The sequence below is a fragment of the Pezoporus wallicus genome, unplaced genomic scaffold (assembly GCF_028554395.1).
Source record: "Pezoporus wallicus isolate ANWC-B61680 ecotype Strahan unplaced genomic scaffold, APGP_CSIRO_Pwel_v1 contig_2144, whole genome shotgun sequence".
Lineage (NCBI taxonomy): Eukaryota > Metazoa > Chordata > Aves > Psittaciformes > Psittacidae > Pezoporus > Pezoporus wallicus.
Genome location: NW_026640952.1, coordinates 302,467 through 329,275, shown reverse-complemented (window position 1 = coordinate 329,275; position 26,809 = coordinate 302,467). Strand labels below are relative to the sequence as shown.

The following is a 26,809-nucleotide window of genomic DNA, read 5'->3' as shown; positions in this document are numbered from 1 at the left end:
TTTTACACAACAAAGCATCTTTACTGTATTTTCAGCAATAAGGGGAATATTTTGTTTTTAAACATAGAAATAGCTGAAAATTTGGCAGTAGACACTGTGGTCATTCTTTTCCTCAAAATTCTACAGAGGGTCCTCTCTCAACACTCCATTCAAACCAGTCTATAGAAGCATTGTAGCAAGGCAGAAAGCATGAACAGTTTTTGATAAATACTCACTAGACAAACCTGTTCCTTCAGTAGCTTTAGCCCATACCATACAATTCATTACAATGTAACATTCAGAAGTTTTAACACATGACTTCAGGAAAAAGTCTGCACTTTCAAAGGATACGTGGCACAGCAAAGGGCTGGGCAAAAGCATGGAAGGCAGATCCCCATGTGATCTGCCAGGGAGCAATGTAGGTATATACAAACCTCAATTTATAAAAGAGTTCCCAAAGCTACAGGGAAAAAAAAAAGAATAATAATTTAGTGATTTGGCTAAGAATCAACATGCTTTGCAGTACTCAAATATCCTGAGGATTTTACTGGTCACCCTGAAGTTCTTACTGGTCTACCAGAAACCTGGAGACTTACAAAACCAAGTATCTTTATAACAATAAAACAACTATCTTTAACATGCAATTCATTGCTCTACTACCAGAAACTGATGAGATGTTTAGGTCACATCTGCTTTCTCAAGCAAACAAGTGCTTTGGGAAGAGAAGTCTTAGCTGTCTCATAGCATATTGGTTACAGTATCAGTAGGACTGATGTTCTGCAAGTTTACCTATCAATTAGGGCTATCTGATTTCCCTTTTGGGAGACCTGAAACACCTAGAAAGAGAGAGTTAAAGTTACCTTGCTGAAGAGTATGGACATGAAGAAGAGATCTAGCAGCATGGTCTCAGTAAAACTTTTGTAATCAAAAGTAAAGAACAGCACTGTGAAAATAACAGTGACATACTGGCACGTTGGGCTACTGAATGATGAACGCAGTAACTTCAAGCCAGCTATTGTGATCATTAAAGCACCCAACCTGCGTAAGAAATTCACACAAAACAGTTACTTATCTCCTGCCCAAAAAGGCTTTAAAGACCACCTAAATTGTTACTGTCATGCACTGCCAATCTCCTCAAACTCAAGCTTTAGATTTATGTTTGCTTTTGGAGTTTTGTAGGGGGTGGCTACGTGGGGTTTAATTTGTTGTTTTTTTAAAGACAACATCATCTTATCTGTATTTAAAGGCTACTCTCCTCATCTTTCTAACAGTATTCTCAAACCAGTGTTCATGGATTAGCATTATTTATAAGTCTCGCTAAATCAGGAGGCAAAATATCCTTGTACTCTGAACAGAAAATCTGGTTTTTAATTTAGGTTATGAATATTGAGATGTAAAAATGCGAGCACTGCTACAGATTAATCAGCAAGAGGATGTTAATGAACACTGGATTATCACTGTTTCCTCATGACTATACTGCTCTAGTTTATATTGGCAGAACCATGACTTAATGATAAACTTAGTAATATTCTTTTTCAGAGACAGTAACTGACAGATCAAAGGGTTGTAAAAAATAATGTTAATGTAATGGCAACATTCCTTCCAAACATCTTGCAGTGACAAGAGTAATGAACCTAAAGCAAGAATTTAATAGATCCAGGGATTATTAATCTTAAAATCAAAACAAAAAACAGCACAAAACACCTCAAAACAACCCCTCACTCAAAGAATCTCCTCCCTCCCCCCCAGCACTCCATTTTGTGTCAAGATTTATTTTCTCTGAAACACTTCTGTTCTTAATCAATAGAACTTCAAGAAGAGCTACTTGGTCTCTGTTCTTGAAGGCAAAAAATGCAGGACCTATTATTGAACTCTCATTTGCTGAGACAGTCACATACTTGGGGGATTATAACTAAGGCTCAATTTAAGAGGCAGTATGCAATTCCATCTGGATACAGATTATACTCAGGGGCCACAAGGCCTGGGGAATTTCTTGATGAGAGCAGAAAGCTGTAGAGGGGCTGTAAACTGACATACCAACTCAGGAAACATTACACAAGTCATAAATTTGCATCTGACAAAATACCAGAACATATTGCTGCTATCTTGAATTTGCAGTCTCGATATCATAGACTCTGAAGATCAATAAGGAAATTCTGATATCACACTACTAGATAATTCTGCAACCTACAATCTTTACAGTGTATGCTATGAATTGGGTTCCTAGTTTAAGACTGTAATACTCCATTCAATTTAAATCAAAGTGAATTGGTTCTATAAGAGCTTGCAAATAAAGAAAAATTTTATTCGTTACCTTAGTTTAAAGGCAATAGCATTAACTGCCTCCACACTGAGGCCAGAACTCACTATTTAATTTCCCACCACAGAAAACATACTCAGATTACTTGATAGCCTTTTCTACTTACTCAGTATCCAGTTTCTTTGGACTAGCAATATTCTTAGCGCTGCTACTAAGCTCATTGAGGACTATCAGTGGATAGATAACATTCTTCTCTATGAAAAGGAGCCAAATATGAAGTTTCTCAAACCACATAACATGTGCAGCACCTATCAAGATATATTAAAAAGAAGTCAGATTGCACTGCCAAATCCAACTTAGCTAGCAGAATGAAGATTCTTGATCCAAGTGATTTGTGGAGCCAAACGCTAACTGTATTTTCACACTGGACTTGCCTAAATTTATCTAACCAAAATAAAGAGAAGCTCTTGTTAAGCTACTGTTGGCAGCCTCAGTAGAGTTTTTGCACTGTTACGCACCTATACAAAACACATTACAGTTTGCAAGCTACTTGCTTTCTGCACATGGCAGGACACAAACCCGGTTGTCACCTCTTCAGTAATTTCAACATCAATACTGATGAAGCTACCTGACATTACGCATTCTCGCATGCAAAAGGATGTTTTCCAATCATATTCAAACCAAAAGATTTCTGGTTTATGACTACAATATAGAAGAGCACATGTAACCTGCCAACACAGATGTCTTCAGACATCAGAACTTCTTTCAAACTTCCACAGCAATTACAAAATGCATAACAGGATTGCCATAGTTCAAAGTAATGCAAATGTAGATGATGAGAAAATTTATTTTACAAAGTGGAATAGACACATGCAACTGCACATGCCAAGATGAGCCCCAGCAAAAACTGAAGTTCCTTTTCTATGCCAGATGCCATAAGGACTATCAGTCACTGACATGGCATAAATTCTCTAAGCTGCAGGGATCAAACTGGGAAATGCTAAAAACTTATATTTAACATTACTAGATAGGACTTCCAACTTTCCTGAAAACACTGCTACATATGGAAATACTGAAATTAAGTATCAGCGGAAGGGCACCAACTGCAGCTTCTGTAGTTTAACAGATTAAAAAAAAAACACAAAAACCTAATACATACAATTATACTATTGCACTTTTCACTTCTTCCTCCAAATAGTTTAGCATATTACAACTACTTTTGATAATTCTCTGCTTCTGGAAACAGCAAAATGTTTGCTTTTTTTTCACTACTGAGTTACCTTCAAAACTAACTGAAGAGAAAATCACAAGTGGCTTCAGTTGTTTCTAAGCCATTTCTGATAGAAACTTTTTCTGCTTGCTGTTAACAATAAAAACACTGCAACAGTGGAGACACTGCAATCTACCACTACATTTACCCATACTGGACAACCGATCAGCACTGTATTTTCTGCAGCCTCCAAGGAAAGATTTCATGGAAATGTAGACTTTAACACAAGGTGCAAGTATGTGTCTATGCAGATCAATCAGATCTGCAAGAATGAACCCTTCGTGTGCTTTTCAATTAGTAGGCACCTTGCACTACTTTCTGTTCTTAAACAGAACGATAGCATTAAGAATCAAATGCATGCAAAGATCAAATCTCTAACAGCATTCACCATACCTAATCAAAAACTTACGATCTTGAAGAAATGCCTAGTGAAAAACACTCTGCCTTCATGAAAATTAAGGCAATCATTAGAACAAGCTTTGCAACTTAAGATTTTGAAGACTGTGCTTTAATGGAACTGCTTTGAGACAAAGTTAGCACGTCTAATACATTATCAACGTCAGTTAAGAGATAAATATCATGGAATCGAAGCACAAGAAACTAAGATATTTCTAGATTAGATGTCATTAAACGCTCAAGAGGTAAGAATAATAACAAAAAGATTAAGTGCATCAACAGGCAACTTGAGTTGGTCAGCAACTACAGCAAATACAAAAATGTGTCACGAATGATACTTACTTCGGACTTCAAACTGATAGTATTCCTTAGTTTTCAGCAGTGGGTGAGAAAAGCAATGCCAAGGAAGTTGCTTTCGGAGTTGAGGCAGAACATAATGGGTCACAAAGCCTACCGTACCCACCAATGCATAGAGAACATAACTTAAAATAGGCTAAAAAGAAGAAACGAAGAAATTAAGGTTTGTGGTTTATAAACAAAATCATACACTAATAATGTAACACTGTTCAAGCATCTAGGCAGGCGCTCCGGGTAATAGTATGTTGGTAACCTATTTGTTCATGAGTAGCTGTACTACCCACTTTCAAATACTTAGTGAAAATCTGTTCTCCAAGCATTTCTTATTTGATCTTAAAGTAAAAATAGTACACCAATCTTCCTTCATAGGCCATTGCTTCTGACCCATCTGCATTGCATTTTATAAATGATACACCCATTATCCTCTAAAGGCTGAACCCAATTCACATTTTCATCTGCTGGATAAAAGGAAGTATGAGCCTAAGGAAAAACAAATCATTAACCTTCTATTCTCTTGAGAAGGTGGTGCATAAGAAGCCCCCCACCAAAACCAAGCTCTTTCACAGAAGCCACAAAATACTGCTGTATTAAAGTGGTATGAAGACTAGATTTCACAGTAACACTTCCTAGACATCAAAATTTTCTCTAAATTTCTGGATATATCATAACAAAATTAGACTTGCATTACTTTGTTATAAGATCTTGATTCAGAAATTCTGTGAAGCTTAAGCCTATAGAACTGCTGAAGAGCATATAGCCAAGTTTTCCAAACATGGAAGAAAGCAACATTTGGGAGGAACGCGGAAGTCCAACCGTACAACAGAAGAGATATTTTCCTTAGAAGAAAAACTAGTACTTCTGGTTCAATAGGACACTTCACCTGAAAACCTGAAGCTAAACATATATGCATTTTAAAATTAGTTTCTTTAACTGCAGGCACCAGCAGGGGAGTAAAATCCTTCAAAAATAAATGCAGGAAACTTTAATTTGCCTGACAGAGGGCTGTTCATAAACTGATAGTGCCATTACAGGAATACCAAAACAAGAAATTCAGTAACTGCAATGCTTTAGGCAAATGCCTTTCCTTACAAACACAGGATTTGGTCCCATGTTATCATTATCACATAGGTGTCATATATACACATACAAGTATCTGAAGCAGTAGTATAAGCTAGACTAATAAACTCAAAGGCTCACTGAAGTCCTGTAAATAACTATTCTAGTAAAGCAGGACTCCACTATTCCATAGTCTACAAACATCCACATGAACATGCAATTGCCAAGGCAAGATTCAGGCCCTCAGTATTGAAGAATTAAGCCTTCTAGACTTTTTAGTTTCATTTTTCCTTGCTCCCAAATGTTCCTGACATGATTTAATTGAGATAGATGAAGCAGAAGAGGACACTGTGTTAGTGACTGAAGTAAAAATCCAGAATATAAGAAGACACTAGAAAAGAGCAGAGGAGTTTCTGAGCACATAAAACTGGAACGTGAAGATGTACTTGTCACACAACATATTTAAAGACCATATAAAACTAGTCAGGAAACCCAGTACACTACCAGGAAAAGCTTTATATCACATTGGAGTATTTATATGTAGAAGACAAATGCTAGACATGATGTAAAACCTTACCTGTAAAACTGTAAATACCGTACTGACGTGAATTGCAAAATAGAGTACACCAATGACTATACATACAATCAGGTCAGACTGTAATCGTTCACTCTGCAGAGCCAAAACAAAAATAATTTTAGAAAACACCAGCTTTGCGTTCTTCAGATTCTTAATGCCCATCACAGTTACACTGAAAATGAATGAAGATTTTCTAATGATGGCAGTGTTAATTCGTTCAAATGGAAGTTCTCAGAAATTCCAGAAAACAAATCTTACAGCTAAGAGCATTAGTTCAAATGAGTTAAGTGGAAAGACGAACAACCAAAGTGGGGCAGGAGAAGTTAACACATCCATTATATTCTCTCTCTGATTCTGGACTTCGAGGTGGTGTTTGATCCCATCCCTTACAGCACTGATGAACAAGCTGGAAGGACTAACATAATTCCCCATTTATGATCCAATCACTGCTGACACTATGGAGCAACTGGGAACTCTGGACATCAGCTGCCTTGACAGAGCTAACAACTAGGCAGAACAAAGAGGTTCTTTAACACTTTCCCCTCCTCCTTTGCAGAAGCATAAAGGATAGATTTGGAATAATCCTGATAAAAAAAGTCTAAACTTTCCATTACCCCTAAAAAGCTAATACAAGCTCTTGGCAACAGGCAAAACCACAAAATGTATAAATGCCAGGCTCAGTCACAAGGGGGCAATATGTACTTAGGGCCACTCCAACATCTCCAAGTACAGACATCAGCATCTCTAAGTTTAGACATACTAAGCTTCTTAAGTCTTTTACTTGCTGCTCCACTGTGTTAAGAATAGTGTTTCAATATTATTTCCATAAATAGAGTGAATTTGTATTAAAAATTCCAAGTACATGCTAAAGTAATTGGAACAGGTTACATCTGCTTCTTAAAAAAAAGCCAAACAAAAAACAAACAAATGCAAAACAAAAACCAAAACAAACAAAAAGCAAACAAAATCACCCAACAATCAACCTCCAAACAAACTACAAACAAAAAAAAAAACCACAAACCAAAAAAAAACAAACCAGAAAACCAAAACCTCACATCACTTTAAACCAGCTTTCTGCTTCTGGATCAGCAGGCACAAAGCTCTTGCTCAGAATTACCAAACATGCTGAGTTAATATAGTTTTGCCACCACTAACTTCTGCACAAAAGCAAGTATCATTTATTACCAGTGAGCTAGAAGAAAATTGTCTATGATACTTTACTGACTTCACACTAGGGAATGATAATTCCAATTCATTCCTCCTTCTAAATAACTTACATTGCAATATAACATTGTACTCTCAGTGTAGTACATTGCAGATTTAAAGGAAATGCTCTGATAGCCATTCTAAATCAACACCATGGTAACTAAGTATTGTTAGCTAAGTAAGATCGAGACTGATGCTATACAAGCTAACATATAGTAAATGCTTAGATAAAAATAAAATTAAAAAGCCTACTTACCACAGAATTTCTAAGCTTTTCAGGTAAAGGATCTTTTACTTCAGACAGAGGATCCTCAGGGTTTTTGTCTTCAGAATTAGGAAAAAATTTTGATTGCACTAAAGAGCTTAAAGACACAAAAAGCAACTCACTGAAAATCATGTACTGTTCTATTTGAAGAATATTTTAGATGAATAATAGAGTCAAAACTTCTATTACAAGCTGACTACAAGAAAAAAAATGATTCTGGCCTATGAGTGCTTTCACAGAGCTGAGCAAATCTACACAGATGAGCTTTCAATTTTATAAAAGAATTAGTTCACTGGTTACATGCAATGACCACCCTTAAAGTTGAGCAGCCAGATGTTGTTCAAACAGCACTTTCTCCACTACCAATGGAGTAACTGAACACATACTGAATTTTAAGTACTTATGAAACAAGACTTCAGTTCATAAATAACTGAAATATAACTTGGTGAAAAGTTTAGAAGTGGTCTATTTGTCAACACCAATTAGAAAACCAAGAATTCCTTGGTTTAAATTCAAACTTCAACAGCAGCAATAACCAAAAATCTATACCACCCTGATTAATTCATGAAGTATCCATGCTGACCAACTACTAAATTCTTAGCAGACATTGCTGGTACAAAGGCCCCAGAAATTTGCATTTAAGCTTTCAGAAGACCATATGCAGCAGTGTTAGCTGTACTTAAGTGTCTTACAACCCCTCAATGGGATTTTTTTTCTTACAATAGCCTGTGTGGTACAGAAATATGTATCACTTCATTTCATGGACAGGAAGCTCACTACAGAATGAGACAAATCTTCAAAGGCAATATCGCAATACATTGCAAGCTTAATCATGCCACATCTAAACGGGTGAATCTGCAGGCTAAATAAGCATCCAGCCTATAGTACTTGAAAAGAAAACAAGAACAGGTATCTATGGACAAGAACCTCATATCAAAGGACAAGGGTTAGCCATCCACCCAAAGATAAGAAGTCTCCTTCTTTGTGAAGACTCACAAATCGTTAATCTCCCTGTTCACAGAAGAGGCCCCTCACTATCTACCCCAGACTACTGCTTATCAAGTTCATCCAACATTAGGGCTAAATTTAAATCCAAGTTCAAGCTCTGCCTAGCCCAGGTGTGTAACTGAGCCTCTATTGGCTATTCTATGGGAGGTGTTTCTCCTACCGGAATCGTTTTGTTTTACACACATAATTATTAACTGAATCCCATGAGATCAATGCTCCTGCTCAGAATGGCAACACGAATACATGTTTCCCCATGCTAGATAGGAATGCTCATCACCAAAACAGTTGCTTGTTTTACACCAGAGATGAAATTATTTGAACAAGTGCTCTGAGCACACATTCAAGATAAGAACCCAATAATGAATTAAGTGAGAGAAGCAGTTCTAAACATCCACATGGGCTTCAGCTTAAACTGCGACTTTGTGCACCTCTTCAAATACAGAATGGGTACAGGTTGCTCAGCAGAAACACACCAGCAGAAAGATGGCACCTGACTGGCATTTTGGAGACAATCAGCAGGCAGTCAAATCAGATTTTCACATGTAGGTGATTTGCCAGAAGGCAAAGAAAGGTTGCCATTAGAGGAGGAACTGGGTGCAAAATTTGAGAACTTCTTTCTAAGTACTGAATCAATACAATATTTTTGATAATGCTGTTGACTACTAGTTCAAACAGTACCAATATCCAATATTATAAATAAGGTTCCCTTGCAACTTGTTTCTTCCCTGGGGAAGGGACAAAAACTACTTACAAAAGTACAGAAGGGTCACTACTTTGTCTGCTGAGATGATATGATATTGCCACTAACAAACCACAAAATATGGAGAAGAGAACTGGAATATGCTGCCCATCCCAAGAATCCTGGAGATAGAAATGAAGTGTTAATAAAAACGAGACAAAGTATACAACACTTATCTGATATACAAAAATCATGGATAACATAGTAAGAGAATGGAAAAATTAACACAATTAATTTAATTCCACAAAAAATGGATCAAGCCTTTCAGTACAGAAACACTGTTAAATGTTTACCTAGTTGGGCATATTCACCTATGTCTAACTCCCTTTAGCCTACCCTATCTTGATTATTGAACAGTCATCCATTTTCATACCCCTTAGGAATAATTTTCTGCATTCCTTGAGACCACAGGTTTAGAGTTGCATTTAAATCACTTAATTTTGGAAGTTACATGTTTTCACTTGGATTTTTTTTTCCTAATGTGCTGGATTTAGATTAAACCAGGGATTTGTTTCCATGATCTATACTGGATCTGCAAAGAGAAAGTGACTCTTGGCTAAAGTTTATCTTGAACACGTGTTCTTAAAAGGCTAATAAGACAAACATACACACTAAAGGTGACCTGCAGGTGACAGCATCACAGGAACACTACCTCTAGCAACTTTTTACTCTGACAGAATGGAAGAAAGCCAGTCAATTCTAAGTTGGAAGGCACATATGCTGTAACTAATTGTGAACCAAGAGCATTTGATTATCAACACATCTGAAATCAAAGAATCAATACCACACCATTTCCAAACAGAATGGCACTTCAAGCAAGGAAAAACAGTTGGGTTTGGTTTCCCCCACCATCACATTTACCAGCTAACTGTACCTTTTAAGATTACACACATCTTCACTTTGACACTGCAAACAATTTCCTGGTTTCTTTTCAAGTAAAGATTAATTTTGAAAAGATTACTTTTCCCCAGTGCTGCAAACCAGAAATAGTCACAGGAGCCATTTTGAGACATTAGCAAACCAATACAGCTGTGGTAGAAACAAGCCTCTTAAGTGATTTTCTGTCATCCCCCCCCCCCCCCCGAACAAATGTAGAATCATAAAACATGATGGTAACTGTCATGGTTTTGACCTGTTAGTGCACACACATATCATACACCTTTTAGAAGTAAAAAACTGTTTTGTTTCTGCATTGCATCTCCTTTATTGGTATCACAGCTGAGCAAGTCTAAAACCCTACAAAATCAGATAATATTTCCAATTTTCTATATAATTAAGTATCTAAGATAATATGAAGTAAAGAACCAACCCTAAAATTTTGCTCACCTTCAGGGCACCATAGCAGAGCCCATACAACAATGCTACTGCCACAATACTACAGATAAAACTGTAAAGTGCTGCAAGCAGGCTTGTGGTAGCTGAAAATAAAAAAGGAAAAGGAAAAGTAGACAGTGTTATGTAATTAGATTAGAATACAATCAGATTAGAATACAAAATACTTAAGATATTAGCCCCCTAGTTGCAACACCCCTCTGACACAGAAAGCCCACAGCAACTGCTTGTATTGTTCCCCCTTTTTTTCCATAAAGAAAAACCTATGGGGCTTTATATGCCTCGTCATTTATTCAACAGCATTACTATGGAAATGGTTAACTGCAACAAAAACCAGCTGAGAAGGAAAGTACACTTTTTGACAGACTTACTAGGACAGCAATTTTAGTTTTCAGTAATCAGAAGACCTTTAGCCTCTTAAAAAAATAATATTCTATGTTTAGATGGTAGGAATAAAAAATATTTAGTGATTACACTATTAGTAACTACCCCACTGATCTGATGGCTGCCCTTAATCTAATGTTGCTGTCACTGACACAAAAACACACCACTCACCATTGCCACCGAAGACATGAATATCCAGCTGTTCACAGAGATACATCACAAATGTATTCACCTGAGGCAGGAGACCAATGAAGAATACTATGGGAAAACATAGTGTAAACACTATGGAAGAAAAAAGTTGAAAAAGTAAGTATGAAAAATATAGCAAGATAATGTCATCTTCAATTCAAGTTCTATGGTGTCACACACACCACCTAACATCATTAAAGGACTTCTATAACTATTTCTAAGGAAAACATCCATTACATGTATCTTCACTCCAGTGACTCAGAACTTACTGAATGCAGAGGTTGCACAGATCAACAGTCAAAAGACTTATTGCACTTCCCTTTTAATCACTGTAGAAATGGACACAGGCCAATTCAGGCTTTCCATTTTAATTTCACAAGCATCAGCCGAGAGTGTTTACAGATTAGAAGATTTGTAAGCTCTCACTCATTGCAAATGAGTGCTTATCCGAGCCTAACTGCCTGTCTGGAGTTACAGGACTAAGGAGTAACACCAGCCACATTGACGTAAGAGAGACCAAGCATTTCACCCTGGGTTTTCTGCCACTAAGAGCATCTGAATTTCACTCTTTTTTCCCCACACCACCTCTGAAAAGTTCTGATCCTAAATGACTTTTTTCTTTTAAATAAAAGGAAAAACTGTATGAACCATTAAAATGTCTGCAAATTACAGGATTTAAGAATGCAAAGAGAAATTAAGGCCACTTAATATAGACAATGTTATGTCCCAACCTGTAATAGCATTTATTTTCCATTTCAGGAATAGAATATGAATAAATAACAATCTTTTACACAACTGTTACGTACTTCAGATATAACTCTAGCAGCAGCACATTCTATGTTCTAGGTTCTAAAGAATAAAAGGATCTAGCCATGAAAATAACCCTAGCAGGCAAAATCTAGCAGTTTAGGTAAGAATTTTATGACCTCGTTAACTTGTAGCTGCCATGACTAGAAGCAGCAGAATCACAAGCCTCAATTTTAAGTTTCTAACTTTATATCCATAGAATGGTTGGATACTAAAGGATACCACTTTTGAAGTATCTACAGTGAGGTAAGTAATTCTGATTTTCTTTTCCTACACCTCACTAAACTTAAATAACTAATTTAAAGACATGCAGGTTAAAGGCTTGGGAAAAACAGAGTTCTGCATCTTCCTACTGATACAAAATAGGGAAAAAAAACAAGGACCAGCTACTCAGGATCTGAAGAAAATATTTTTCAGAATTCTGTAGTCAGATCTTTACTCAAGGACACCTACATGTGAGGCAAAGCTTTCTCTCACTGAGAGGTGAAAAAGTATTGTGAAGGCCTGAAGTTGAGCTACCTTGGGTTGATGGAAAACAAAATTACAAAACAGATCTGCGAATAAATAATTTAGGGAGATTAGTCCAGTAAAAACCCAGTATTCCTGATTTAAAGTCTGCAACAGAATCACTCCCTAATGGGGACCACATAGGTAAAACCAGATCATCATGAATATGGAACAGACTTAGAACTATAGATCAATATGTGGGACAAAATAAACTCATGAAATTTATACCAGTCCTCACTTGTCTGTTGGCAAGGACACAGCAATTATGTTATCTAAACGCAAAGTTTGCCTTGCCCTGCACCTGTGCTGTTTGAGTAGCTATGCTTGGGAATGGGAAAAAAGGCAGCTGAGATTTCTACTTCATGCCAACAAGGTACGTTTGCTAGTAGCCAGCTTGCTTTGCAATATACACACAAAGCTTTTTAAACAGTTTTACCAACATTAAGAATTGCTCCAAAGGCAAGGGCATGCATGTGTGTGTGTGGGGGGTATAGGTTTTTGCTTTGACTTAAGAAGTGAGAGGTGTTCTGGCAATCTTTTTTTTGTACTAGTAGAACTGCCAAGAAACAAAGAATCTAAGTTGGTGCAAGATACCAAAGAAGAACGGTAAAACAAAAGGCTCAAAAAGCACTCAGAACTAAACAGCCTTAAAAATTTCTCCCAAAATGGACGCAACCTGGTGAAGACTTCAGCACATCTTTTTAAAGATGGATAAGACTTCTATTTAGAAGTAGGTCACTTTCACATTACAACACACCACCTACATATGCACTATGGGGATACGGATATACATTACAGCAATGACTCAAGGTGGTTAACGGAAGGGAAAAGCCTTCTGCGATTGACAAAGCATAAACAAGGGGAAATGAAGCTAGTTTTATATCTTGAGTCAAAAGTGTCTATAATTAAGCATGCCAGTACATGAATAGATCCATAGTCTCTAGAAAAACACCTTTGGAAAGGCCTGGACAATACTCTGTTCATAAGTCATTTAGACCTTTTCTGTCTGGACATTTAAATTTAAATATAGATTTAACAGCACAAAGTCAAAGCGGCAAAACAACACATGATACGAAATTCAGGATGTTCCTAAAAAAAAAAATCAAGTAATAAAAACTAATTCACAATAGTCTCTAATTCTTATTAAAGAAGAAGAAGAAACAAGACCAAGTGTTAACTTTCATTGGACAGAAGACTGTCCAAAAATTGGAGGCAAGCAATCATAACATTTAACTGCTGTAGTCTTTTATACACAGGTGTTTTGGTATGACTGAAGAGCAAGTGTGCTCGATTTAGGTTAATTCTTACATATTTTCTTACCCTCCACAGAGGTGATGCAGAGAGGATTACCCAAATAACTTTGCTCCATTAAAGAATATGCCCAAAAGTGCCTATGACAAGATGTTCTTCCAATCTTTGTGTTCTCTCTCTCTCCTTTCTTTCAGGCTCTGCCTGAGATTACTTAGAGTTTATTGAAAGTAGTAACAGCTACAACAGGGGAAAAAAATTTGGGGTTTTGAGGGTTTTTTTTGGGGTGTGGGATGGAGGGGTGTTAAATACCAGCAGTACTGTGAATGCACTGTGCTGTTCAGAATATAAGAAAAACACTCATACAGCCCAGAATTATATTTTTGCTGACCGACCTGATCTGAGAAGATACATATTAAGATCTGTGGACAGCAAAATTGTGTCCATACTGTTCTAGCTGACTGCTAAATAGCCTGATTTAAAGGAACTCCTACTCACTTGCCACAAGCCCCTCTGAAGAGTATGAAAGAGTCCAAATCAAAACATTTAACTACTCAGCAGCTATATCCAAACAAAGTAGCATATCTAGATACAAGAAACAATGGAAGGTTCAGGGATGAAGATACTAGATAGAGCTAAAACTTTTTCTCCCCATGACAATTACACCAGTTGACACTTCTGCAGTTCTTACAATACAGCTGTAGAAGGGGGGAATTTTCCAATAAACTTCAGCAAAGCTAAAATTACACTTCCCATGGAAACTAAATGACTACATTTAGAAAAGTGATGATACAACAGTATCATAACAAGATGCTGGGGGGTGAGGTGGGGACTGCTGCTGTGGTGAAGTAAACAACTCAAAACTGTTAAGAAAAAAAAAACACTAAACCCAAAGCCACTCACCTATAACTAAGTCCCTGGCTGACAGCAGCAGCAATGGGTTGGTGAAAGCCATTCCATACAACCTGAATCTTGTTGTAGATATGTTTCTGCTGCCATAATCCAACAGCCAAATAAGACCACAGCATAAACAGAAATATACAGGCCTACTATAGGCTATGATACGATTATGACCCTGTTTAAAACAGAAAAGAGAACATTTGCTTCATAATTAGCAGGAAAAAGTAACTGATACTCTTCTGTTACAGGTAATTTTGGAATCAAAATTTAGTCACTGCTCAACAATTAATGTCCTGTCACATCCTTAAGTTTTGTTCATAAAATCCTTAATGCATTGCACCGCAGTGATGTAAGTCTTTTTTGTGTGGCTTTATAACAAGGACAACAGTTATATTAAGTTAGACTAAGTTATATTCACCCTTATTCTCCATTAAGTTTTAAAGCATGTTTTTTGCAATACTAAATGCCAGAAAAAGTCTGACTAGGCTTCATAAGCAAGAGAGAATATGTAAAGTCTGAAAAAAAGAGCAATAAAAGTTCATTACTCAGATATTGTTCCTGCAGGGGTAAAGAGGGATATATATATCTCTGTATTTGTGTGTTCATTAAAACATACAAGTTACCATCAAAAATAATATTACTTGCTGCAGAGGAATAATATCCTAATAAGAGATGAAAAAGAATAACAAAAATATTTTTTCTTGGCAATCTAGCAGATGCATAATAGAATATAAACATATTGTGCAACACTAGCACATTAACATTTCCATGCTCAAATGTTAATGCTCACTAGAGTATTGCTTACTCAGCCTAAACAGAGTGAAAAATGTAAGTCTATGTGAATACTATGTGAATGATCTACAAGACCAGAATAGAACATCAAAGCTGTGTCAGTTGATACCAGTATAGCAAATTTCAGCGTTAAGAATACTTCTCAGTATAACTGCTTGAATACTAAAGATTCATTAAAAAAACTACGACAAACAGCTCTATAGCAAAAGCTGGTCTTAAAACAGGGAGGACATGACTTGCTAAATACAAACATTGGGGGGGGAATAGTATCAGTTCCCTTCTCACACACTAAGGCAACATAAGCCTCTTGTGCCTTATGAGAGGGCACGTAAGAGAAATGCCCAAAAGATCAAACCAAAAAGATCAATTCTCTGTGGAGTTTCTTAGTTCTCTCTGCAGGGTTAAGTGCAGCAGCATATGCCTATAACTCACATGTCGAGGAGAAGAAGAATCTGGCTGAACGCTCTGAAACCAAAATGGAAAGAGGAAAGTTACCCAATCTACAGGTAAATGCATATACGTCTTCCCCCTCCCTCCAGCTTTCTTGATTAAAGTTCTAATAACATCTACAACTAATTTCACAATTATCAAACCACAGTACATCCTTTGAATACCACAATGCATCAAACCATAAAATCTGTTCAAAAAGTATATGTCTATCACCAAAAGCAAGTTTCTGTTAAAAAAAAACAACTAATTTTTAAAACTTGTATTTTTAAGCACAAAAATATTATGCAATTTAATTTTAAATCTAATGTCCACCCTAATAGTCTAATCATAAAGAAACAGACAATCATTAAATTACAATTTTCTAAAAAACCTTCAAGATTCTGACTAAAAATATGCCTAGATATAACTGCTTAATATGAATGCATTGAGGTGTATTCACTAATAAAAAAACCAAAACCAACACAAAAAAAATCCCTTCAAGTTTAATTTGTAGGATTTCAGCCAGTAAGAATATGCTCCTCTTTAGGAAAAGAATAAAACGCATGAGAACAGCAAATAAAGAGTTGTTTAACAAACATAAACAGAACCATTCTAGTGCAGTGACCTTCTACAACCACCTATCAAACTTTCCATGAAACTGAAGTTTACTCATTTCTTTTTAAATCGTAAGCATGCAGGTTTTTCCATAAAGCAAACCTAACCTGCAACACCCAACAGAGGTTATTGCTATTGTTTATATAAAGCAAAGATAGAAATTAAAATACCTTCAACAGTGAGTACTGACAACTGGCTATTACCAGGCAGAACTGGAAGACCCAAATATCCTTGAAAAAGCCCTCTATAAGAAGTACGGAGCCCAGAAATGCAACTAGAATAGCTAGGATGACAGCTAACACGTTTTCAAGGATCTCACGATTCCTGTATTAGGGGGAGATTAAAAAAAAAAAGGAACAACAACAACAAAAAGAATTAAAAGCTAACTATATCTAGAAAAAAAGCTGCAAGGGAACAGTTACAGTCAGAACTTAGCAAGAGTTATGATGCTGGTAGCAAAATAGTTAAGAATAGATCTGAACTTGCATTGCCTATACTCGCACACTGTCCTTTAGCAAAGCTAAGAGCTACCAGGATTTCAACAATAGCTGAAAGCAATTAGTATCTTATGGAACTGATTTTTAAACAGCAGAAGACAACTTCAGCAAACAACTTCAGGAATAATTCAAAGGCTCAACCAGAAGAATGGTCTGTAACATAAATCTACATTCAAGATGCACACATGGTGACTACAAACCCGTGAAAATATACATGGTAGCTTATCTGCATATAGGCTGTCATTCATAATTTTATAACAAAGAAGCTAAAAATACACTTGACTAATATATTCCAAGTGGAATAGAGATAATTCCGTATGATTTTGGCAGTGCTTAAGAACCGAATATTCCTGTTTATTGCCAAAATTTAAATACCCTATATATTCCAAAAGTTCGTAATTTTTTTTAAATGGGGTCACCTCCATTTTTTTCCCCTAGGTAAATGCAGCAGGGACAACAGATTGCAGTGTTCAAAGGCCCTTGGGAATAATGCTTTGAAACAACAGGTAAAATCTCTCTACTTGCTGAAGTAATGTAAGTGTATGCCAGGTTCTAGACCCTTTCAATTAGTTTTTTGGGGTTATTTTCTAGCTTTAAAGAATCTCTCTTTTTTTACCATTCAAGCACATTATCACCTATCCATGCAAAATGAGGCATTTTCTTTTTTCCTTTTTTACATCACCAGAGAAAGAGGGAAAGTAGCAACTGTTATTTTAGAAAAACTGCATTTTGTATTATTCTTTCATCATTCAGAATATAGTAAATGAGTAAAATTCTCTAAGGATATATCTTTATCTGGATTACAGGCTAGTTACAATTTTTTTAATCATTACTTTCTGAGGTCTAGTAAAATATGACGTTCTCACCTATCAAATAAAGCCAGAAGAGTTAATCTATCAAAATTGATACTAATCCAAAGCTTAGGCAGGATCCAAAAGCGATAGTACTGCTTGACTTTTTGAGCTGCTTCCTCTTGAGGTTGCATGTGGTCCTGAAGGTCAGGGCTCAGGTCAATATCTTGCTGCTCCAGGAGATCTGTATCCATAGTTAGCAGCCTGTTCAACCTGATCTGAGGAAGAGAAAGCTAAAAGAAAGTCAGTATTAATAACAGCTCATTTTTATTATATCACTGTATTCTACTGTGAACTGCTTTGGAGAAAATTGCTAGAATTATTTAGTTTCACTTTTGAGAAGTTTCCTTCTTAAACAGTATCAGTTCTCAGGCTTTTACTTACTTCTCCTGTCCTTATGGCAAATGAATAGCACCAACAGCAAGAATTATTTCCATACAACATAACTGCTTGGCTTTTTAGCATATGCCTTATTTCAAATGAAGTACGAACACGTCTTCCAAGTACATTATCCCATTTACTCCAAAAACTTCAAATTTGAAGACAAGTAAACTGATATGTGAACAGGAATAAAGTATACCACAAAAATAATACAACACTGACTTTAAATAAACTGCAACACATTTCTTCAAGTTAACTAACCTGCATGCACACCCATGCTGAATGGTTGTTTCTGCAGGACAAAGCAATATATGCATGCATCAGTGGTCAAACTCATGACATTCAGAATACTGAGAGACAAACTAAAAAAAAGCTCTGCCCTAACTACTTAAGTACTGTTTATCATCAACTATAATTCACTTATTTTGTAGTTTGTCACTCTAGAGTTCTTTTGAAATCGCAGTAGTAGCAACAACCAGAACATCCAAGAAGAGTGCCCCAAAGCTTAAAAATTTACTACAGTATGTATGTGCCATCTAACCTATTTTCTTAGTTTCATTAAGAGGCCAAGAGACATCTTAATGCGCTGCCCTTTATACCATCACATCATTAAACCATCATTTAATGAAGGAAAAAACTCTCAGTCTTTTCAGGCAATTTTAAATAGTATCACCTTTAAGTGTGAACATTAAGATAATTGTAAAAAACCCTTGAACATCCAAACCCCTAGAAAGTTTAACATTCAATTTTTTTCTTCGATTTTTTTAATGACTCCTTAAAGCATTAATGTACTTTAACTTTGCTCAGCCACCTTTGCCTTCCTAGAAAAATACTAATAAAAACCACAAGCAGGAAACACTGCCTTCCTAAAGGCATTTCAAGAATACAAAACATACTATCCAAGATAAGCTGTGCCAAAAAACAGATGCTTTTTTGACAGCTTTTAAAAAATTTGGTTTCTGAAAAGGTAGAAGCACCATAATGTTCACCAATACTAATAATAAATTTCAGCAGAAAACTTCTATCAAGACACATGGGCTAAGCTTTTACAAGTATGAGTTTGCCTTAAGCAGAATCATTCCCTTCATGCTAGCAAACCAACAGCACAAGAGAGAAAATGGAGCCTCTTTTTAGAGGGCTACATTTTCAAGGGGGATGGTGAAAAGCAAATTCCTCTAGCAGACACCAGGTACAAAAAGCACATTCTTGATCAAAAGCACAGTCAGGCAAATGAAGGCCTTCTCTTCCTCTGCCAAATGCTGAATTCCTATTTCATTTTCCCTCTTGATTAGGTGATTAGGTATTTCAATGCACTTTGGTTTCCTAGTTTAAGGATCATGATCATAAGAATCATGACCTCTTGCACTAACCCAGCAATGTAAGACTTCAGAATTAATTAAGATTGCAGGTATGCCTGAACTTTACAATAATATAAAAGGCTTGAGATCACAAAACTGAAGAATTCTAAAGCTATTTATGGTATTTAACAGTGTACACTCTGCCTTTCTTCCCAGTCACTCCTGCATATGAATTAATTCTGTACAACAGATTCCAATAACAGATTTTTAAATTCCTTTCAGGGAAACTTCTGGAGTTTCTCTGGACAGAACAAGAAATTTATTCTTTCTGCTGACTGCTGACCTTAGCACAGAAGGAAGGCTCTGGCCAAGTTATTATCTCTGGAAACCCTTACAAGGTATCTCAGAACAATTTCCATGTGATTTAGAAAATAACTATGCTTTAGATCATAGAAAGCCAGTTAAATTTTAAACTACTATGCAGAAAGATGAATTTGTATGCATATATGAAGACACTGGAACAATACATACTTAATCTTCATCTAAACCCAGGCAAAAATTTTTCTTAAGAACAGAGAACTACCACACAAAATGGTTAATCAGTGCTATAAAATTTGAAAGCCTTCTGATTTTTTGCATGCTTTAAAAATAAAGATGAAAAACTTACTAGATCATGTGGATAAAAGCGAACTGAGGTAGAACTCGATACGTGAGAGTCCGTGTCACTATAAGAACAGGGGAAAGACTTCAGATTATAAAACTACATTTTATTTCAACAGGCCACTCTTAATTTTCTAGTGTCCCAAATTAATTTTGACTCCTTGCAAGTTCTAGCTAAAAATATTTAAGTTTTCCTTTCAATCATGTTTTAGATACAAGTATCCACTTAGTCTTGTGTATTATGGTAACTTCTGTAGCCACAGCAAATCAGGAAACTCTTTAACCTTGGTATAATTTTCTCAACACCTAGTCCCAGAGTTGTCCAACAAGGATTAGCATGATAGTAATTATTCCCCTTGGGGAAAAAAAAAGAAAAAAGTTTTATAATCTGTTAGCTACTGACATGCAAACACACGTAACATCCCTAGAGCAACACAGAACCCTCTATGTGTTCACTTACAGAGTTTATGTTAATTCAGTACTGTTTTTACCAAGGTCCCCAGACTGCCCAAGATAGTACATACTTAACACAAGTATACTGCATTACTTAAATAGCTTCTGAAAAACAACTGTAAATAAAATTTAAGCCTCTGGTAAAGAAGAGCAAAATTACTTTGCAATTTCCATTCAACAGAGATGAGGAGAAATTTCTCTTACTGTACGGGGGTCCATATCCAACCACTGCTTTTTTCCCCAGTTTTGGATAGCTTTTGGATGTTTGTTTTCCATGTAAAATCACATGGCTGTAAGACTTGTATCAAATTTATGCAACTTTCCTTCAGTTCCTTGCCTTAAGATAAAAACATTCTTTGTTATCAATTTTACTTCACTAAAACCCAAGTATTCTCTAAAAATGAGATCTGATTATTTGGATGTGGCCAGTTTGTTTCTTCCATTAGTACATGTAACTTCGTAACAGCAGCCATCAGCAAAGCCATTGCATCTAGAACATGCAAGCAGTAGAAGGCAGGCATTGGCAGCTTTGTGCAAGGAAGACAGAACTCGGTCAAAGTTCAACTCTACAAAAGGCACTTGCACAATTTCACAAGATTTGAATATAGGAACTTCTATATCCATTGCTCTGTAATTCCAATAACTATTCCCCCTACACATAGTAGGAATCTGTGGCATTTTGCATGACAATAGCTTCACAGTGTTTCTATTTAGTGAAGCGGATTGCAGAGAGACAGGAGGTTTTGCATTGTTTTTCTTTCTTCTGCCTCCTGTCCAAGGGCATCTTTCCAACAGCAGACGAACTTTCCAGTCTATAGCTGGCTATTTCAGCTCCAAGTCAGATGTCAACCTCAGGCATGTTAACACTTCAATGTATTGTTTCATGCCATCTATGAACTTGAGAACAAATTTTATCAGTTTACATTTGCTTCACAATTGGAAGTTCATTTCTAAGCAAGTGAAAAGCCATTATGGTCAACAGCTACCTACTTTCCCAAAACCTGGTCTAAATCCTTAAAGACTTTCTAAAGCCAATCAAAAATGCATGTCAAGTTGTTTATCTGGACATCTATTGCTTAAGCAATAGTAGTCTTTATTTTCTGAGCTTTATTTAAGTATCGAAAAAAAACCAACAAAATCCACAATAAAACCTATGTAGTTAATGTCATCTTCTCATAAAAATCACTTGGGTTTCAAAAGTAAAAGTATATGGATAATATTCTGTATTTTATTTCCAGTAGTCCATACTAAATAACCTTTTAAAATTAAAATCAAGTATTTGGTTGCAGCAAGACAAGAATCATCACTCTTGACTGGCCTTCACACACACCAGATGTTCGATGCTCTTCTTGCAGCTGGCTCAAAGTTCACAAGTGACATGTCGCAGCCCCCTGTCTCGTAGAGCGTAGAACTGAACTTACCTGTTAAAGAAAAGGTCAAAAGCCAGTCAGAATTTCATGATGTTTCATCCCACTCATGGTAGTTTCTACTTCACTTACTACTGAGGTCAGTTTAGACATCTAAATTTACATCAGTGTCAAAATATAAAATATGATTACACATTAATGTGTCACCAATGCAGACAAGACATTAGCTACTCAACTCTCATACCATTTTATGTGACGCATATATAGTAAACTGCAGAACTGAACTGAATTTTAGGAGTCTGTATTTACAAGATGTCACCATCAACACAACAAAAGCACATTGTGAGCCTTTTCCCCCATCCCCTTAGAAGACTAGGCAAACAACTTGCCATGACCATCTTCAGTTCCTCCTCATCCCTCTCACCTGAAGTAGAGCAATCAGTAAATCCTTCATTATCAGCATTAAAGAAACATGACATTCAGCTAGAGATTCCTCAAGTGCCCCGAATAAAATTCTTGAGGCACATGTATCTATTTGAAAATAAACACAATGATTGAAAAAAAGTGGCTAGAGAAGCTTCCTAAGTTATACCTGTAGAAAACTTAAAAAAGGAATTGTAGGAATAGTTTACTCTGAGCCAGAAGCACATGCTTCAGTGTAAAAACAGAAGACTGAAAATGAACATCTCAGATAATCCATTTGGAGTTACTAGGAATCCATTAACCATGATCTCCTAAAGTTGTTATTAAAAACTTGCTGAATGAACAATATCAAGCTATTCCTAAATATGTAATTTGCAAAAAAAGCCAGATATTATAACTCCAATGATAAATTACCTTACAATGTGATGTTTTACAGTGCCCATCTCCCACAATAGCCTGATCAGAGAGAGAAGCATTGTAATTTCCCCTGAAGGCCAGGTTCAATATATTGAATTGAATGCAGGAAGCTGATTTTGAAATTGTCATCTCACATGAACTGTTCTGCCAACCTCTCCATCTCTTCTAGCTGAAACCCCTTCTTAAGCCATAATGCAAAGCATGCAATATTTTCAGATCTGCTTACACAAAACAAAAAAAAGAAATCCTACTCTGGAGCATCTGAAGGAAAAACTGCAACTCTCGCTGCACATCTTACACCCCTTTCTTCTTCTGTTGATATAGGATAACAAGCAGATCAAGGAGAAATGCCTAACAAGATCAGAGCTTTGAGCCTTTCTGCCTTCTGTAAGGGCATAACCTGTTTCTGATATTGTGGGGGATTTTTTTTTCTTAAACACACTATGATCCTGCTCAAACTCTCTTCAGACCCACAAACATTCATGTCCAATACAGATGTGCTTGAAAGTGAGAAGGTTAAACACCTCAAATTGGATGATTAAAACTAGTGACACTAAGGAAAGACACCAGTATGTTGAATATATCTTTATAAAGCTTTTTACCCTCAGAAGGTGCACTTCAGGCCAATTAGACCAATACCACATATGTGCTAAGACCAATTATTCTGTCAGGTACATAGTTTAGGAGTCACATACAGTGTGTGTCAGAGCTCATTAACACAACAGCTCTCAATATTTAATTATCTCTGCTATAGGCCTTTGTAGGGAAACACAGGTTGAAAGCTCACTTGTTAAAAGACTTTCTTCCTCAATAGTTAAGGTTTTAATTGAGTGCTTTAATTAATAACTTTTGGGTTTTCATGCATACTGTAGTAAACAGTTGTTACTATTTAGAATTTAAACTAGAGCAAGAAATTAGGAATCTTCCTTACCACAACTAATAACAAACCTTAAGTTACACATAAGGTCTCTTGACTGCATCAGTAAAAAACCAATTTCAACAGCAAACATGAAGGCATTAGAGAACACATTTCAGATTCTCGTCAGGACAAAATTACACATAAATTATGGAAAAAAAAATCATCTGGGCAAAAAGTCCTTAAGAATCCTTAGAATTAAACTTTCAGATTTTAAAATTAATGAAACTTTAGTCACAGAAGTTAGAATATGCTACTTTCAAGATAAATCTTTGAATCTGTCAAAATTTATAGCAGCAATACAAATACAGCTGTGGTGGGATAAAACAAACCCACTTAAAGTTAATAGAGAGGTAGCAAACAGACAGAACACTTAATTCCAGTTGTTTTTACACAAGCTGCAAAACAGGACACAGGTTTTACCATACTTGCAATTTACTCCCCTACTTTATATGGGCTTCCTTCAGTTAGCTGTCAAGACAGGCATGGCTTCTCAAGAAAACAAAGTTGCCTGCCCCTTTTTTTGTTTTCCTTTGATTTTTTGGTTTATTTTTTGTTTGTTTGGTTTGTTTGTTTGTTTTTAATGTAGTATGTTGGGGTTGGTTTGTTTGTTGTTGGCTTTTTTTCCCCAATCAAAAAGGCTCACTAGAAAAACCTCAACTCATCCAAAGTAGAAAAGATGACAGGACTGTTCAGTGCTACTGAGGATGCAAATCCTAGGGTATGACTGGATATCCTATAGCTGAGCTCTGAAGTCCCATCAAATAATTTTTAAACTGTGAGATAACAGCAGCTTCCTCACAGCACAGACTCAAATGAAGCTTCTCAATGCTCACAAGATTCAGTATCTATGGATACACCTAGCAGTTTTAGTTACCTTAGTCATTTTCTGTCCCTCCCATTCCTAGCTCTCCCACAGTGCTCTGAAGAAGCTTAACGTTTTCCCTTTCTCCTCTGAGGACTGTTATTGTGAACAAATAGCAGACTCAAAAGTTTACTTTACAAATGAAGAAATACAGCCAATAGCATCTTTATCCACTGAACAGAAATGCTTGTAACTCACCTCAGCCCCCAAAGTGAGGGCTGTGAATTCTTAGCAAATTAAAGTCCCCAAACAATATTCTATTTGGATCAGGCTACAGAAATAACAAAACAAATTCATGCATACTCAGGCACACAAATCCAAAATGCATCTTCGTTCTGACAAGAAAAGACAAATGCACTTCCTTTGAAACAAGTTTTCTTGTTTCAAAAGAAAAATATCTCATCACCAAGTCCAGAGACAATCACACAAGAGTTCATGTATTAACTGGTGTAGCCACAGTTACAGGAATCAATGAGAGCACAGGCTGAAGAGCTTACACAGATGAAACCTGGAAGACAGCCACTCAGGATCCAAATAAAATGGTGTTCTGATGGTTTCTTCAGCTAAGTTACTTTCAGCATATTTCCTACTTTTCCATCTAATAAAGACTACTTTGTTTCAAACCTCTCAAACTAGTTCTGAATGTTGCTAACAGCTGACATGGTGAAGTCTGCATCATCATTAGATGAAGATACAGCCATCTACTACTTGTAGCAATAGTTTTGAAATCCTAGTCAGCCAACCCAAAGCCATCAGAACTGGAATACCATGTAGCACGCAAAGCGCTATCATGTCCCAAGGTCAGAATTTTACCTTCAGCTGCAGTATGAAAACTTAAGAGTTTTCGGTTAGAACTTCTAAGTTATTGTATTTGACAGACTTCATATAGAAACAAAAAATTACAAACTATGCAGAATTCTACAGACTACAACAGGGGTATCTTCCATAGGAAGAATGGGAAAGTATTTTCTACCTGTAAGCTTTGAAAATACTCCCCCATCTGTCCCAAATAAATTACGCCTACTTCATTATAAAAAAGCATTGAGGAACTGATTCTAAATTGGTTTTAATCAAATAAGTAATCAGTAATTTAATTAGTTTTAATGAAATCAGTAATAATTTATCTTTAGAGAAAATGTTTTTGTCTTTAAGACCATCCAACTGCTTTTATCAGTTAAAATACTTCAATAAATCTGAAAGATTATTGCTTGCATAAAAGTGACACAATCCAAAGCTCAGCACGGCAGGGTAATTGTATTGTAGAACCGCAGATGACCAGTTTTCTTTAATTGCAATCCCAGTATTCCTTAGATTAAAAATAAAAATAAAATAAATAATGAGCTAGCTGAGGACAAGAGGCTGTTATTTCATCCCAGTTTCAGAAACAGGGCATCTGTTCTAGTGACTCAATACATGACAAATGCACTAACTACCTGACAAATTCTAAACACCTACAGCCCTCACTGCAAGGACTGAAAAGTCCCACACTTCACCTATGTGTCTCAAGAATCAGTTATCACTGAGAATAAAAGACACTAGCACTGCCACACTGTTCTCTGAAGACTGTCATTCACTTCAAGTCACAGTATACATTTTGTTGCTTGCTGGACTCCTATTATATTAATTTTGCCTATAAGCATGGCTCTTGGCTTGCCACCTTTCCTTTCTGTCCTGCATTCCTCCTATTATTAGTTTCATGCTTACTGCTTCACAGTAAGCTTCTTTTCCATCAAGTTCCTTCCCCACACCCCTCATAAAATAGCAATGTAATTAATAGAAATCTTTCTACTTCAAGCCTGGAAGACTAAAGATAACTCCTCAAAACACCTCTTGCCTTATTCTCAGGAGAATGTCCAGTTGAAGACAACCATACAGTTACCAGATTGGATGTAGGACAGGCATGATAGACTAAGGGTCACCCTTTGTAAAATAAGCCACAGGAATCAAGTTGACACAAACCTTTAAAACAAACAAAAAAATTAACATTGTGCATCTTGTTAAAAACGGCAGCTTGACATCCAACATCTAAGTGGAGAAAGAATAGAAGCAGACACTGCATTGGTGTACAAAAAAAAAAGAGGTCCTAAATGTGGGGCCTCTTAATGTAAATTAACACATGCCCTGTTTGTCTTCCAGAAAAACTGGAAAACACTAACAGAATTTCATTAAGAAAGTAATTTCTCACATGCACTGTACAGAGACACATAGTATCTGCTGCATGTCACTGGTACCTCCTATGGAAATCAGGTTTTGTTTCCTTATCTTTTCCCCAGCCTCTATTTTTTACCCTGGGCAGTTGCAGTGATTTCTACAGTGACAAGAAATTAGCTGTATTGCCTGCATTGCTTTGATCACATCAGAGTAA

General features: G+C 36.3%; 1 protein-coding gene across 12 annotated transcripts in view; it reads right to left on the bottom strand.

Annotated features, from left to right (window-relative positions):
• The window catches only part of PCNX1 (pecanex 1), an 86,813-nt gene that overhangs the window by 20,455 nt on the left and 39,549 nt on the right, over positions 1-26,809 (bottom strand). For 8 of the 12 annotated variants that reach the window (XR_008973760.1, XM_057421375.1, XM_057421366.1 and 5 more), the window contains 15 exons: positions 21,787-21,877; positions 20,011-20,068; positions 17,680-17,897; positions 16,487-16,640; positions 15,705-15,737; positions 14,484-14,655; positions 11,001-11,111; positions 10,440-10,531; positions 9,126-9,235; positions 7,358-7,463; positions 5,896-5,988; positions 4,248-4,398; positions 2,406-2,547; positions 840-1,017; positions 331-439 (listed from right to left, as the gene is read on the bottom strand). Coding sequence is in view for 11 of the 12 variants with exons in the window: in XM_057421375.1 (XP_057277358.1) it covers positions 331-439; positions 840-1,017; positions 2,406-2,547; positions 4,248-4,398; positions 5,896-5,988; positions 7,358-7,463; positions 9,126-9,235; positions 10,440-10,531; positions 11,001-11,111; positions 14,484-14,655; positions 15,705-15,737; positions 16,487-16,640; positions 17,680-17,897; positions 20,011-20,068; positions 21,787-21,877 (1,818 nt within the window). In the remaining variant the exon portion in view is untranslated. The remainder of the gene's footprint in view (positions 1-330; positions 440-839; positions 1,018-2,405; positions 2,548-4,247; positions 4,399-5,895; positions 5,989-7,357; positions 7,464-9,125; positions 9,236-10,439; positions 10,532-11,000; positions 11,112-14,483; positions 14,656-15,704; positions 15,738-16,486; positions 16,641-17,679; positions 17,898-20,010; positions 20,069-21,786; positions 21,878-26,809) is intronic. The other 4 variants (XM_057421368.1, XM_057421372.1, XM_057421370.1 and 1 more) reach the window with 3 other exon arrangements.